This window comes from Acomys russatus, chromosome 11 (assembly GCF_903995435.1).
Source record: "Acomys russatus chromosome 11, mAcoRus1.1, whole genome shotgun sequence".
Classification (NCBI taxonomy): domain Eukaryota; kingdom Metazoa; phylum Chordata; class Mammalia; order Rodentia; family Muridae; genus Acomys; species Acomys russatus.
This window is the reverse complement of record NC_067147.1, coordinates 14,157,854-14,174,166: the sequence shown is the minus strand read 5'-3', so window position 1 is coordinate 14,174,166 and position 16,313 is coordinate 14,157,854. Positions and strand designations below refer to the sequence as shown.

General features: G+C 44.0%; 1 protein-coding gene across 1 annotated transcript in view; it reads left to right on the top strand.

Annotated features, from left to right (window-relative positions):
- LOC127195502 (24-hydroxycholesterol 7-alpha-hydroxylase) overlaps positions 1-16,313 on the top strand; it is a 69,303-nt gene that overhangs the window by 38,033 nt on the left and 14,957 nt on the right. The window contains exons 8-10 of the mRNA XM_051152931.1: positions 9,273-9,406; positions 14,256-14,351; positions 15,170-15,258. Of these exons, the coding sequence (XP_051008888.1) occupies positions 9,273-9,406; positions 14,256-14,351; positions 15,170-15,258 (319 nt within the window). The remainder of the gene's footprint in view (positions 1-9,272; positions 9,407-14,255; positions 14,352-15,169; positions 15,259-16,313) is intronic.

The following is a 16,313-nucleotide window of genomic DNA, read 5'->3' as shown; positions in this document are numbered from 1 at the left end:
GCTGCCCCAGGCAGGCGCAGTGGTGTGGCTCCCAGGCGGGTCCTGTCAGGTTGACAATGAAGATGAATGACCCAGGGTGCATCCCATTGGAATCTCTCACCTCTGATTTGGGTCACCACCTACCTTTGGTCTAGTGGAAAAGCATTTATTCTGTGTGCTACAGCAATAGTGCACTAAAGTAGGAGAAAAAAAAAAACAATAGAGGAAGGAATGTTTGATGAATTTGCTCAAATAATGTTGCTATAAATAGTCATTTTAGGAGAAACCAGTCTTTTGGGGAAGTCACCTCAGGCTCTGAATCAGACCCTGGTAACTATTGTAATACCTATTTATAAAGGGCCCTAGCTAGCCAGGCCTTCCGTGGCATTCCGGATCAAGAAGAAACTGATCTGAAGACTGTCTCTGATTCTAGTGCTCCTCGTCCCTGTGGGCTTCTGGGTAAGCCGTAGCTCCTTGGCCAGGGACTGACAGCCTCGGGGTTGAGGCCGAATCTCTGGAAGCCTGAATGGCAGGCAAACTCTTCCACCTGAAGTTGTCCCACACCACAGTATAACTTTGCCTTCCCGTCGCCGCATGGTTTTAACGGTTTGATAAAGTCAACTGATAAATCAAGGTAATGCTTGGGACAGCCATGATCTGGGTGCTGTGCACTGAAGCAGCCAACGCAGAAAGGAGGCCAAACATGCAAAGGCCAAGAGAGCAGACATGAAGAAGGCCGGCTCAGGAACCAGGGGTCCTGGAACAATAGGACACCCCATCTCCTGCTGCCTCTCTTTCCCGAAATCACCAGCTGCCACCTCAGTGCATACCGCAGCAGTCCTGTACCTTTCCCTGCTGCCACCCGCCACCCTGCAGGCTTTCTATAACAGGATTTCATCTCTTAATACACAGCTTTAGAGGGCTTTCCTTGCCTCCTCCTCTTTTCTCCCTGTATTCTTTTTTTTTTTTTACAAACACCAGGAATCCCAGTTGTCACTATTTTCTGTGTGTGTGTGTGTGTGTGTGTGTGTGCGTGTGCACGCGCACGCGCATGTGTAAACCAGAATATCAGAAGATGCAGGTGTTTGGTCCATTCAGTTATCAAAAATGGCTGAACTATCATCAAATCCCCGAAGCCAGTCCCAACTATCAAAGCTCTTAACCAGTCGAAATTATTTCTACCAGAAATAATGTGTCTCCATTATTTTTGGATTCATGGGGGCTGCTTTGACACAATCCTCACATCAGTTTTAATACCTTGAAGAACATAGGAGGACATACATGGACATAGACGGGTGGTTGTTGAGCTAGGCTGGTTTATAAACACAAACAGGCACACATCTGCTGCCAAGGTTTCTTTCCAGGGCTTTGCTTGAATTCTGAAGGATTTTCCCCTAGGTACCATATGTTACCTAATTGCACTTTCTGTTTGGTACGCAGGAGATGTTTGTACCACAGGGAACATGGAGCAGACTGCAAACCAGGCTGGCTGAGAGGGAAGCATTCTCTCTATAATGTGAGGAAAGGGCTACTGTGTGAGGGCGCAGGGGAGGGAGGACCCAACTACAGTGCTTTCTTAGCTCTCTAAGAAAAGAGTTAATGTAGAAACCACGTGTCAGGAAACAGATTTCCTCAACACATCTGCTAGCGTGTGCTCCCTCAGTACTTACACACAATCAGCGCAGCAATCTTATTCTAAACAAGCACATTTCTCCTCTGGCCATGCAGTCTATATTTTCCCAATAAAATGTATTTTACGGGATTATTGAAATAGTACACTAGGCTCTTATACTTGACCTTTGAGGAGAAGTGACAAGGGCAGTGGAGGCCACACAGGATTTAATCTGATGTGTAAAATTCTGGGGCTGGAATAAAATGTGGCCTCTGAGGAAACCCAATAATAATAGTTCATTCTCCTTCTGCCCTGCTCACAGGAGTAAGCATTTTTCATACCAGGCTCCACATTTTAGATTTTATGGGCCATAAAAGCTCTGCTGTGGCCGTCTTATTTGCCATTGTAGTGCAAAGTCAGCCGCAGAGGAGGGCGGATGTTTTTATTGGAAGGCAAAACTTTATAAAATAGAACAGGGAGCTGGTCTGGCCTGTGCTCACAGTTGATGAACTGCACTCTTTTCTGTGGCTTCACACACAGAGAGAAATGTGTGGTCATATAGGTGGTAGGTGCTAGGTGGTTGGTGGGTAGGTGATAGGTAGGTAAGTGGTAGATGGGTAGGTAGGTAGGTGGGTAGGTAGGTAGGTAGGTAGGTAGGTAGGTGGGTAGGTGTGGCGCCTGCACCACCACGGTACCGAGTCGAGGGCGAGGGACTGCGGATTTAACTCACACACACACACACACACACACACACACACACACACACACACACACACACACACACACACACACACACACACTAACAGAGCGGGTCCTTCGTGCTAAGAGATCAGCAGCTGTAGCAGCAGCCACGGCAGCAGTTTATTATTCTTTTCCCAGAGTTCCAAAGAGCCTTCTTATAGGCAGCAAAACAGGAATCCTCCTCCCAGGTGAAATCCCTCAAGAGGTGATTGCACACAGGAGGACAAGTCTCGAGGAAGGGAGGGGCGCGTTCTCAGAGCAGTAAACATGACTAGCTAACCAAGATAAACACAGACATGGAAGCTGCTAGAAACAGGACATGAAACAGCAAGACAGGCAGGCAGCCCAGTCAGGCCTGGTTCCCACAGGTAGGTGGGTGGGTAGGTAGGTAGGTGGGTAGGTAGGTAGGTGGGTAGGTAGGTAGTAGGTGAGCAGGTGGGTAGGTAGGTAGGTGGGTGGGTAGGTCGTAGGTAGTTAGGTGGGTAGGTAAGCTCAGCCAGGATGTTTAACCTCTGAGGCTCTGCTGCTGAGAGGGAGCTGACACTTTTGTGGTTATAGGAATTATAAAATTGGCGACTGGTAAGTTGGTGTGGAAGGCGATTGCACCTGCCACCAAGCCTAAAGACTTGAGTCTTATGCCAGCACCCTAGTTTAGAAGTATATTTTAACTTTTGTACTGGAGCTCTGGCCATAAGACTCACATCTGGATTAAAACTTGTCAGAGTTAGCGTATACATGGCCCACTTTTATGGTTCATCCTAAGAACTAAAGTCCTTCCTTACACAGTGGCAGGAACCAACAGTGAGTGTTGTTTGGTAGCAGCACAGGCCTTTGGCATTTCTTTCTCATCTGGACGGCGGCTTAAATAATAATTTGCACCCTTTAAGCTCATTTACCTCTGTTTTTAAAGAGAAGAGGTCATTTCAAAATTAGTATAGTAAGCTTTAAAATGAGAATATTTAATAAATAAAATACAAGAGAATCATTTATTTATTTACTTACTTATTTACTGGACTAGGGCTTGAACCCAGAGCCTTCTACATCTAGGTTGGTGCTCTCCCACCGAGAGTAGCCACAGTTCCATTCTTTTTTCTTTTGATCTCTCTCTCTCTCTCTCTCTCTCTCTCTCTCTCTCTCTCTCTTTCTGTCTCTCTCTGTCTCTTTCTGTCTCTCTCTGTCTCTCTGTGTCTCTGTCTCTGTCTCTGTCTATCTCTCTCTCTCTCTCTCTCTGTGTGTGTGTGTGTGTGTGTGTGTGTGTGTGTGTGTTTCTTCTTAAAGCATGGTCCCCATACCAGCAGTCAATTCTTGGGTCTGGTATATGCAAGGCTTTCGCTAAATTCTATCCCATTTAAACATTTTCCTCATTCTTCCCCAGCATTGTCTCTAGATCCTTCCTACTCCCTGCACACAAGCTACGGCCTTTTAAAATGGAAATTTCCAAGCGTTTTAACCACCAACCCATTTGTCCATTCATTTATCCCATCAACAGTAGTGTGTAGACTGCTTCCCATGCACAAGGCATCGTATTAGATCGCAAGTATGCATCGCATCGATGGATATTAAAGGAGTGAGATCCAGAAAGAAAGAAGAAAGAAAATGTTATTACATTTGGACAACCTCATGATAGAATTATAAGCTGAATTAATTTCTGGATTAAACCCATAAAGATATAATGGCATGGTGGTGAGTTAGGAAAGAACTGGGGTCGTCAGGCAAGGGCTCTCTCAGGATGATTTACATGCATTTACTTTAACAGTCCTGACAACGAGAACTCTATGAGGCAGATAGTCAATGTTCCTATTTTGTATTAGGTGAGCCAGCTGAGTCAGGCAAACATGTACAAAGGCCACACTGTCTCCAAGATTCCATGTGAGGTGCAATAAGAGGCATATGCAGACTGCGTTTTCTAAAATGAAAACATTGCCATTGTCTTTCCACTCCAAGACATCTTAGATCTCTCTTCTGACACCAGCAGGGCTCTGCAGAACTTAATTCAATTCCAGTACTCGCTGCCTGGACTTAGTGCAGACCCTGAAAAATCAGGGCTCAGCCCCACAGTGTTGCCCCTGCTTTAATGACCGCAGAAAGTAGTAGGTCCCAGGTCACTCATACTGTGTCTATCCTAGTTGCAAATTGGGGGTTTTCCACAGCTGCCTTCAGGTGCTGTGATTTGCCCAATAACTGACGGAGTTCAGAGAAACGCTTTACTACCATAACTTGCTTATGATGAAGGCTGCTGTGAGTGACTCAGAGGAATGGCCAGATAAAGAGAGAGAAACATCCAGAAGTGGCCAGCCATGGAAGTGTCCTGCCCCTGGGAGATGGTGTAGGTGACCCTCCCAGCACATGGATACATTTGAAAACCCAAGAGAGATTTTGGGGAAGTTGTCCTGCATGGACAAGGTTGATTCAATCATGAAATTAACGCCCAGTCCCCCGGAAGTGGAGGTGTGGGTTGAGGGGCTAAGAGTTCCGGTCTTCTGATCATGTGGTTCATTTCTTGCATGACTTTCCCCCCAGTGCTGCCAGTGTCACCTCAGTAGTGTAAATTCAAGGACGAGCAAAGACACTCCTCTTTCTACTGTCACTCAGTAGTTTGTCAATGTTTCAGGAGCCAAAGAGCCAAGTGCATATTATATTAATATTATTATATATATTGATAATATATTATGCTCATTATATTACTTCATATTATAACGCAATGTCAGTCAGAGGCAGCAGGGGCGACAAAGATCAAGCAACTTGGCAGAGCCCAACCATTTCCTGTCATGGCAAGACAGCTTGGTCAGGAGTGTGTGCTTATTTTGGTGAGGGAAGATAAGGGTTCAGTGTTGGTCACTGTGCTCCGAGAAGCCCTTTTAGACTCTATAGCACATCCGGTGGGTGGGGACAAGCTGGAGCTTAGGGAAGTGATTACTGGGCTGAGGAGATGGCTCAGTGAGTAAAGTGCCCATCGCTTGAATAGGATGACCCAAGTGGGCTCCCGAGCATCCACATGAGAAGCCAGACATGGGCACACATGCCTGTCTAACTCCAGCACTGTGGGCAGCAGTAGAGATGGACAGGTCCAGGGGACCCTGTGGCCAAGCCAGTCCAGTCAAAATGCTAAGCTCCAGGTTTAGTGAGAAATTAAAAACAAACAAACAAACAAAAAATGGATAGAGGAAGACACCCAGTGTCAGCCTCTAGCTACCATATGTGTACACAGACAAGCAGGTGAGTACATGAACTATATGTACACACACACACACACACACACACACACACACACACACACACACACACACACACACACACACGGCACCTGATACGTCTGAGGGAAAGGAGCCTCTTAGCGTATTCTGACAGCAACTGCATTTTTTTCTTGAGGCAGGGACTCTCTATGTAGCCCCACCTGGCCTGAAACTTCATATGTAGACTATGTTGGCTTCAAACTCATAGACCACCTGCTTCTGTCTCCTGGGCAACAGGGGTTAAAGGCCTGTGCCCCCCCGCCATCCCCTGATCCGCTGATGTTTTAAATCAGCTTTTGTGACTGCTACAGATAAATGAGAGGACCAACTTAAAGACATAAAGACTTCTTTTTGCTCAGGGCTCCTTAGAACTTGCCCATGGTTGGCTCTGGTCCCACGGGGAGAGAGATGGAAAGGGACACGGATGGATGGATTGGTCACGGTGACTTGCTAAGTAAGCGCTGTCAATACCAGATCGAAAGCACTTCTATTCTGAGTGGTTTTCAAAAAAAATGCACTTTTTCCTTGAAATAGCCACCATTAAATTGTCTAATTTGACTTGAGATTTCACAACCACACTTAAGGCAGTGTAAAGATTGACTGCTTGCTATTTCTTCTTTAGGTATCTTCACCTATTCAGCTTAGGAAAGTTTGTCATGACTATGTTAAGGGAGGAGTTCTTACTGAACCAACAACCAGAGCATGTCCTCTGTACACACGCAACAGTTGTGCAGCCTGGTCTTCGTGTGGGACTCCTAACAGCAGGAGCAGGGGCTGTCTCTGACTCTGTTGCCTACCTTTGGATCCCGTTCCCCTAACTGGGCTGCCATGTCTAGCCTCAGTAGAAGATGTGCCTAGTCTTACTGCAACTGAATATTCCAAGGCAGGTTGATATCCGTGGGAGGCCTCCCCTTTTCTGAGGAGAAAGGGAGGAAGGATGAGAGGAGAGGCTGTGAATGGGATGTAACGTAATTAACAACAACAATAAAAATATGGAGCTGAGACAAACTGCCCTCCAGAGAACATGTACATCTAATCATCAAATTCTGCCTTCTGATGAAAGCTGAGCAGTGCCTGTCATGTTCATAGTCCACTAAAGGTCACTTCTCTGTCTTCATCCATTTGCAAAGTAACACTAGCCAATGGTTACATTTGTATAGGTGTCCAGTAAAAAAAAAAAAAGGAGGGTGCTCTTTGTTGCAGAGAGGTCAACCCCCATCCTAATGGCCCTGCCTTTGGGTCATCTATAAAAATGATAATATAGAAAGGCAATAGAGCTGCACATGGTGGCGTATGCCTTCAGTCGAAGCAATCAGAAGAATGAGGCTGGAAGGTCGTGAGCTCAAGGCCTGGGTTTATAGTAAGATCTGGTTTCCAGTTACTAAATCTAAAACAGGTCACTTTTCATGAGTGTATGTGTATGTGTGTGTGTATATGCATGTGGTGGTGTGTGTGTGTGTGTGTGTGTGTTTGTGGTGTTTCTCTTAAGATTGATTATTTTGGTTAACTTACAAAGAAATTGTGTTTCATTGTGATGTTTTCATACACAAATCTTTCTATAATTCATTCTTTTTTTCCTAGAGACAGGGTTTCTCTGTGTAGCCCTGGCTGTACTGGACTCACTTTGTAGACTAGGCTGGCCTCGAACTTACAATGATCCGTCTGCCTCTACCTCCCGAGTGTTGGGATTAAAGGCATGTGCCAACACTCCCAGTTATAATTCATTCTTACTTATCCTTTGTTCCCTTACCCAACTGACCTCTCCGCAGGATGACCCCTTACTCCCCATGAATATGCATGTATGTATGTGTACCATGTGCATGCAATCCCTGTGGAGGCCAGAAGAGGGCAGCAGAATCCCTGAACCATTCTGTGCATCTGCTCCTGGAGGCCAGAGGTTGACGCTGGATGGCTACAATCGTTTTTCTGCCTTATTATTTTTAGACAGGGTGTCTCAGGGAACCTGGGGCTCACTGACTGTGCTAGGCTGACTGGCCTGCAAGCCTCAGAGACCTTCTTCTCTGCTTCCCTAGTGCTGATAGTCAGCCCCACCCTAGCTTTCTTGTTCTCCCTCTAGGACGTGTTTCTGCACATGAGAGAAAAAAAAAAGTCATATATTTCTTCCCCAGTTTGGCTTATTTTGCATAATATAATGATCTCTAGTATTTAAAAAGAAGACTTATTTATTTTATGTCTATGTGTGCTTGCCTGCATGCATGTTTGTGTGCTGTGTGCTTACCTGGTTCCAGGAGAGGGTGCTGAATCTGCCTGGAACTGAGGTCATGGGTGGTTGTAAGTGCTAGGATCCAAACCCAGGCCCTCTCCAAGAGCAACAAGTTCTCTCAACTGCTGAGCCATCTTGCCAGCTCCAGCTATCACCAGTTGTAGCCATTTCCCACTGAATCCCATTTCATTCCTCTTTACATCTGAATACAATTCCATGATGTATTTGTACCACATTTTCTTTATCCATTCATCTGTTGATGAGTAGGCTGTTTCCATATCTTGTCTATTGTGAACACAGTGACAATAAACATGGGCATGCAAGTATCTCTGTGATGTGAGTTAGAATTAGGCTGGCTTAGAGTTCTTTGGGAATGTACCCAGGAGTCATATAGCTGCATCCTAGGTAGTTTTCATTTTAGTTTCATCAGGACAGTCTATACTGATTTCTGTAGTGGCTGGACCAGAGTCCTGTCCCACCAGTAGTGTGTACTCAGGCTCTGCTTACTCTGTATATAGGTCAACATTTGCTCTCATTTGCTTGCCTGATAATAGTGATTCTTGCTGGAATGAGATGAAATCTCAAAGTAGGGTGTGTGTGTGTGTGTGTTATGTGAATATATGAGTGCATATGAGAAAAAGCTGATAATTATCTTTCACAGTTGGGCTTATTTTGCCATATTGTGATCACCATAACTAAAAAAAAAAAAAAAAATACAATCTTTATTATTAGTCTGAGTGTTTCCCTGCATGTATAATGTGTATCATGTGCATGCAATCCCTGTGGAGGCCAGAAGAGGGCAGCAGAATCCCTGAACCATTCTGTGCATTTGCTCCTGGAGGCCAGAGGTTGACGCTGGATGGCTGCAATCATTTTTCTGCCTTATTATTTTTAGACAGGGTGTCTCAGGGAACCTGGGGCTCACTGACTGTGCTAGGCTGACTGGCCTGCAAGCCTCAGAGACCTTCTTCTCTGCTTCCCTAGTGCTGATAGTCAGCCCCACCCTAGCTTTCTCCGTAGGTGCTAGAGATCCGAACTCAGGTCCCCACGCTTGTATGACAAGTCTTTACCAGTCGAGCCATCTCCCAGCCCTGGAGGGCAATGCTGATCTGCGTTTCCCCGGTGGCTAAGCATGCCCAGCATGTTTGAGAAACATGTAATTTACTGGGCGGTTGTAGTTTCCCCTTGTGCTGCCAGTCTTTTACTGCTATTTCTTTAAACTTGAGGGTTTCGACAAGGAGGAATGAGGTGAGGGAAAACCGAGCCATTTCCAGATACCATCTTAGCCATTCTGTAGTTGCAGGACTGCTGCAGCTAGGTTGGGTGCCAGTCTATTCTGCCAGAGATAAGCAAAATCAATCCATCACAGCGATCCTTTCCTTGTTGGTAAGCTTCTCCTGCACTGCCTAGCGTGCAAGAAAGTCCAATGACCTCCTTCCTCTCCTGAGCGTCTCTTCTTTAGTCTTTAAAAATCTCTTTACAGGTAAAGACAAGATTAAAGTGTCTGAAGATGACTTGAAGAAGCTCTTTCTAATTAAGTGGTGTGTTCTGGAATCCATCCGCTTGAGAGCCCCTGGTGTCATTACTAGAAAGGTCGTGAAGCCAGTTAAGATTTTGGTAAGTGCTGGTTTTGTTTGAAAAGGATGAACATTCCAGAAAAAAAAAAAAGGATGCTCATACATTTTCTGGATTGATACATTATTGATTTCTTCAGTTTATTACGACTGAATGTAATTTATATTATTTGTCATATACAACATGCTTTGAAATAAGTGCACATTTTGTAATGGCCAAATAAGTCACTAACCTGTGTAGTGTTTCACACATTTAGTCATCCTGGTGTGAAAACATCACTCTATCAGCAGTTAGTACATCATTTCCAGCCAATAGTGACTGCGCAGTGGACCGTATCTCTTTAACCTTTTCTGCTGTTTAAATGGAATTTTGTGTTTTTGACCAGCATTCCTCAACTCTCCTCCTCCTACCTTGCAGCTCCCGAGAACTACATTTGAAACTCTACTTCTGGGAGCTGAAATTTTGCTTTTCCAATGATCAGGTTCTTGCCCATCCCTGCCTGGCTTATTCACCCTCATGCTTCTTCTGTGCTTTTGTAGGCTCCAACTTTTAAAAAGCTGAGTGGTATTTCATCACGCACATGGCGTCTTATGCTCTCTTCATCCGTCTGTAGACAGGCACACTTGGCCGCATGTCACGGTCCCCATAAAGCATGTTGCAATAAACGTGAAGGCGTGGTTATCTCTTTGACATGTTAGTTTCACATCCTTTGGCAATAAATTCAGTAGTTGGGAAGCTGACACAGTAGTTCTACGATTAACCTGTTGAGGATCCACCATGCTATTTTTGTACAAGGGCTACACTAGTGTGGATTCCAAAACAATGCTCTGCAAGGGTTTCCTTTGTCTATGTCCTCTGACACTTCTGCTTTGTTTGTTTGATAATATAAATTCTAACAACAATGAAGTGATGGCTCATGATGGTTTGGATGGTTTGGAGACCCATTTCCCTGCATTGCAAATTTTTATATAGTTTTTGAATATATGCATGTTTTCTTGTGTCTATGTGTCTGTGTATGTTGTGCCTTGGAAGCCAGGAGACAGTGTTGGCCTCCCTGAAGCTGGGGTTATAGACAGTTGTAAACTGCTCAGTGTGAGTGCTGGGGACCAAAGTGGGGTCCTCTGGAAGTGCAAGGATCTCCACCCCAAACTACTGAGACATCTCTCCAGGCAATTCTTGGGTCTTCTTCTAAGAAATGTCTGTTTAGGTCTTTGCTTTTTTTTTTTTTAAAGATCCACTTTTGTTCTTACTGCAGAGCTGTTTGAGCTCATGTGTTGGAAACATTAACCTGATATGAGATGTGAGATTCCTGCCCTCCCAGAGGCTGAGCTGGCTGTTCACCTACCTGAGCCCTCCTTGGTTGTACAGAAAGATGTTACTTTAGACGGACCCCCTTTGTCTGATTCTACTTTTGTTAAAATCCTCATTTACAGATTTACTGTCAAGGAGGTTTTTCCCCTCTGTGTTTTGTTCTAGCAGTTTTACACTCTGAAGCATAATCCATTTGAGTTATTTTTATATATTGTTTGAGATACGAATCTAACTTCTTCCTTCTGCACATGGATATAGCCTATCATGCCAACACCACTTATTAAGAAAACTGAGAGCTTCCCACGGATCGTATTGGCACCTTTATAAAAAGTCAATCCGCCATATTGAGTGGATTTATTTTATGGCTTTCTATTCTAGTCTCTTGGTCTGTGTGTCTCTGTTTTGATTACTATTAATGTGTAGCACCTTTTAGGTCATGTGGTGCACTGCCTCCAGCTTTGTTAATTTTGGCTAAGGCCATTTTGGCTATTTATTCACGGCCTCTTGTGATTCTATGTGAATTTTAAGTTTTCATATTGCGAATGAAAAATGTCCTTGGAATTTTGACACTGTGTTTTATTATATGAAACCTTAAGATCCCTTGCACACTAAGTGACCCTAGAACAGTTTGAACCAGTAACATCATCTCATTTGGAGATTTGGCTTTGGGGGGAATATTTTAGGTAACACATAATAGATTTGGCCATGGGTTCCTTTATCAGTTACTGTAATGCTGTTTAAATCAAGCAGGTGGGCTCTTGCCAGCTGACTCAACCAAGTACTTCTTTTGAAATTTTGTATTTATTTTTGAGAATTCCATAGATGCATATGGTGTATTTAGGCCACATTCACCACCTCCCCCAGCTCCACTCAGACCCCTTTCCATGTCTCCCCCCAAAATGTGGCATCCTCTTTTTTTTGGTTAACACCCACTGAGTCTACTTAGTGCTGCTCATATTGGCATAAGCGTAGGGCCTGGTTAACCTACCAGAAGCTCCACCTGAGAAAGAAAGGGCACTCCTCCTCCCTTAGCACCCAACAGCTGTACAAAGCCCCTCAGCTAGGGGTGGGGCTTGTGTGCCCATCCCCCATCCCTGTTGGCTGGATCCTGTGCAGGTGCTGAGCAGGCGGCCACAGCTGACATCAGTTCATGAGTGCAACAGCTCCGCCATGACCAGAAGAGACAGTAGTCCTCCCAGTCTCTCTCATAATCCGTCGATTCCTCTTCCTTGATATGTCCTGAGCCTTGTAGCAGGGAGATATTAATATAGATGTACCATTTATTGGTGCACACTCCATTGACATCTGCTTTCTACCCGGTGATTCTCAAGTATTTTTGAGCAGAATCAGGAAGTGAGAGCAGCTCCTATGAAACACCGGAGGAATCTTCTAGCCGCAGGCGAACAGGTGTAAGGGGGGAGCAAGAGTGGCGTGGAGGATCAGCTCGGCGTAGGGATGGCGTGGAGCGAGGACCAAATGGGGAAGAACCTTCCAGTTCAGCCTGTAAAGCCTTGCCTGGGGCACACTGCACAATGCAGTGAAATATTTATGAATCATTCACCGGAACCAAGATTTTTACCGGAATTGTGTGCCTCAAGGGCCCGAATTACCTAGGGGGATCACGTCGATTGCTTCCACTCTCTGGTTTACCCTTTTTATACACAGCTTGTGAGTTTGGGGATCCATTGCAGGGGGTTTTTGGTAGGTAGAGCACAGAAGAGATAAAAGGCCCAATTTGTAACAGTGACAGCATTTGCACCCCTGTGAAAACAAAGTTAGCTTCTCTGATATTACATAAATGGCCGCATTTTGTTTTACGGGGATTTAGATAGGTTTACTTTTAATTAATCTATTGGTTGCTTCAAACTGCAAATGCACTCTAAGAGGAAATCGCCTGCTTGTAACAATGAGGCAGAGAGCCGCGTTTGTTCCTCTGGATGTCAGTATACCCCTGACTGAGCATTCATTAAGCACCTCTGGATGTCAGTATACTCCTGACTGAGCATTCATTAAGCACCATTTGTATTCTGGTTAAAAAATAAATATCAGGCTTGGTTTAGATGTCCCTGTCTCAGTGGGTTTCATGATGACTCCTTCAGGCAAACAGACTTTTAAAAAAAATTTATTTATAATATTTCATTTATTTTAGAATGTTTGTCAATTGTCACCTGGGGCTGGGTGTTGGGTATGGTCTTAGTCTGAAGAGAATATGCGTGTCTATCCCAGGCTGGCGTGGGACTTGTAATGATCCCCCTGCCTCAACCTCTAAAGTACTAGGATTATAGGTGTGATCTGCTCTATCAAAGTTTTGGTTTTCAGTTTTAAACAACTCAATTGATCCTTTCCTCTTTCTCTGGCAGCAGGGATGGAAACTAGGGCCTTGTGTGTGCTTGGCAAGCTCTCCATCACCAGGCTACATTCCCTGTCCAAACACCTAGGGGTGCTTGTAGGTTTGAGTGATTTCTTTGATGTGGGCAATACTTTTATTTCTGTCTTCTGTTTGTTGCCTTTTTTCCTTATAGTATCAAATCATCAGTAATTTCCAGCACTGTGTTGACGTCTAGTGTTGTCCCATAGCACTTTGTTCTGATCTCCTTGTATTTTCACTGTTAAGTACTGTGCTGGGTAGAGATTTTTATAGATGCTCTTTTTCAAGTTCAAGACAATTCATCTCTCCTTTGCTGAGAATTTTGTTCATCATAAATCAGTACTGGATTTTCTCTCTTGCTTTTTCTGTATCAACTGCTATAACCATATGCTTTTCCTTGTTTGTCCTATTGACAATCAAATAGTGAATCAGCCTTTCACTTCTCTGATAAATCACTTGATCACAGCGTGTGTGTGTGTTTGTGTGTGTGTGTGTGTGTGTGTGTGTGTATATGCCGTATGTATACGCTTCAGGAATATCGAGCTTCACAGAGATTGACATAGGCTGACCTTTCAACCACTCTGCTGATTCCTTTTACATATTATTGGATTTATTTTGTCAATTTTTAAAAATTTTTAAATGTTTTTATTGAAAAAATAAAAAAATGGCTGTTTAATTAATTATAGTAATTATTAATAATACTAAGAGTTTTTGTGAAATGCATCGTGCTATTTATACACACACATATACATATGTACACATATATCTGCATATATATACACAATTATATATATGTATACATAAATACATAGGTACTCACACACACACACACACACACACACACACACACACACCTCTTGCCTGCCTGGTTTGGTTCCAACACCCAAGCTGGGTGGCCCGCAATTGCCTGCAATGCCAGAAATAGAGAATATGATGCCCTCTTCTGGCCTCTGTAGTCACTAGCACTCATATGCACGCACACACACACACACACACACACACACACACACACACACACACACACGGGTGGGGGGGGGAAGGAGGGAGGGAGAGAGAATCACCCTGCCAGGAAAGTTAGGTTTTTTTTCCTCATACTTATTAAGTCTCTCTCTTTTCCACAGTATAGTTGTAGCTTTGTTTTTAATGACCCCAAAAACTCCTAAAAAATAATATTTCAAAACAAATGATTTGAACCCGGTTTTTCTATTGTAGAGTCATACCGTTCCTTCTGGCGATCTGTTGATGTTGTCTCCGTTCTGGCTACACAGAAACCCAAAGCACTTCCCCGACCCTGAGTCATTCAAACCTGTAAGTTCTCCCCTTCAATATGTACTATTCTATACGAGTTTTATGTTTCTTGACAAGAGTATGAATGCATAAAATAAATTACTAAGCAGCCATATTGTTTTCTAGTAACTGTGCCTAACGCTGGCTGTGATGGACCAATAGCATTTGCAATGTAGATGTTACAGCATTTACAAATCAGACAGAGGAGTGTGAACTGAGCATAGGAAAAGATGAGTTTTTATATAAAAACCGGAGGGAACATTAAAGTCAATACCTCTGGCTCTGCTTCTGTTACTGGTTTCCAAGGAGCCCACAAAATAAAAACACAGCAAATTAAAACTGTCCTGGTATTTCATGTGCTTGGGGAGTGACATGGCTGAAAGGCCCCAAGAGGTCCATCCAGTTTGAGCCTTGCCTTTAGGCTCCCGATGTACTTGTTCCACACCCCAGCCCCTCCTCCAGCAAGTGGCTCCGCAGGCGTCATGCTCCTGGATTTATTATTATGAGTAATTTTATGGCAGAGCCTGAGCCCCTCTTATAAATTCTTTCGTCTTATCACGTCACTCTTTACCTGATTTAAATCGTCATTGACATTTGCCACTTAAGAGGCTTCTTGCTAAGCCGGTCTTTGTTTGTAAGTTCACGTTCCCAAACCACATTTGTGTCTGATATTCATAACAGCTTGGGGGAAAAAAAATGACCCGCAACTTCACAGCTCCGCAAGCTCCGGACGCAGGGATTAGCTCTACAGCGTCATCTTTAGCCCAGAGAAGTAGAGTTAAGCTTATTTATATAAGACTGATTTAGGAGGAAAAAAAAAAAGTGTTTTCTTCCCACAGGAACGCTGGAAAGAGGCAAATTTAGATAAGTTTGTTTTCCTGGACGGCTTCATGGCGTTTGGAGGCGGGAAATTCCAGTGTCCCGGAAGGTCAGTGCAACAGCTGGGCAGCATCTATGCCGAAAGTGTGGCAAGGACAGTGGCTCGGGGAGAAATTCAGCATCCAGTCGTCCTTCGTTATCAAGTTGCTCCTAGACACATTTTGCTCAGTGGTGGCGTGGGATGTCTTTGTGGGAATGTCAGCGGTGACTTCTCAGAGGAGACCTCACGAGAAGACACTGCACTGGCTGGAGCCACAGAATACCGAGGCTTCCATAGTTCATGTATGGGCGGTTTGAAGCGTTACCCACCTGCGTGTGTGCATGTCATCGGAGGGGTATGTAAAGCATGTGTGCAGGGGCATATGTACATGGGTCCATGCGGGAGCTGAAGTGCAACCCTTAAGTGTTGTTCCTCAGGCACGCCTCATATTTTCTTGGGGTCATCAATCTGGAGCAGACTGAGCAGGCTAGGCTGGCAGGTCAGTGAGGCCTGTGCTCACCTCCTCAGACCTGGGATGAAAGGCGCATGCATACAATACATGGTCCTTTGTCTGGCTGCTCTGGTCTTGGTACGTTTTATAGTCCTAGGCATTTGCATCCAGGGCACTTCCCTGTGCTAGAACAACTGTCCATCATTTAATGGATTGTTTGCATTATTTATCCAACCAGAAAGAAAATATGAGCATTTCCTTTCACAGTCTTCATGCCTTCATTGAGGAAGACACCACTGGGGGAAGTGTTTGCATTTATTTCTTATAATCTCACTCAGTGAGATCATTACAAATCCTTTTTTTTTTTTTTTTTTTTAGTGACTATTTAACAAATTGTAATTTCTTAATCTAAAAAGTCAGTTATCTTCATCATTGAGTAGTAATCACAATCCATATTTATGGTTTTTACCCTATAAGCATCTATCCTTCTTCTCTTTTCTGTGTGTTTTAGAGTATCAGTGTGCTTTTAATGCCTTATATCTCTTCCCCAATGATTTTTAATTTAGTCTTAGTTTTTAAAAATCTAATTAAGTTTAGTTTTCTACTAAGTTTCCATTTCAAAATATCTTTTCCCCCCTGCCACTTATTTTAAACAGGCAACTCCTGAAACATT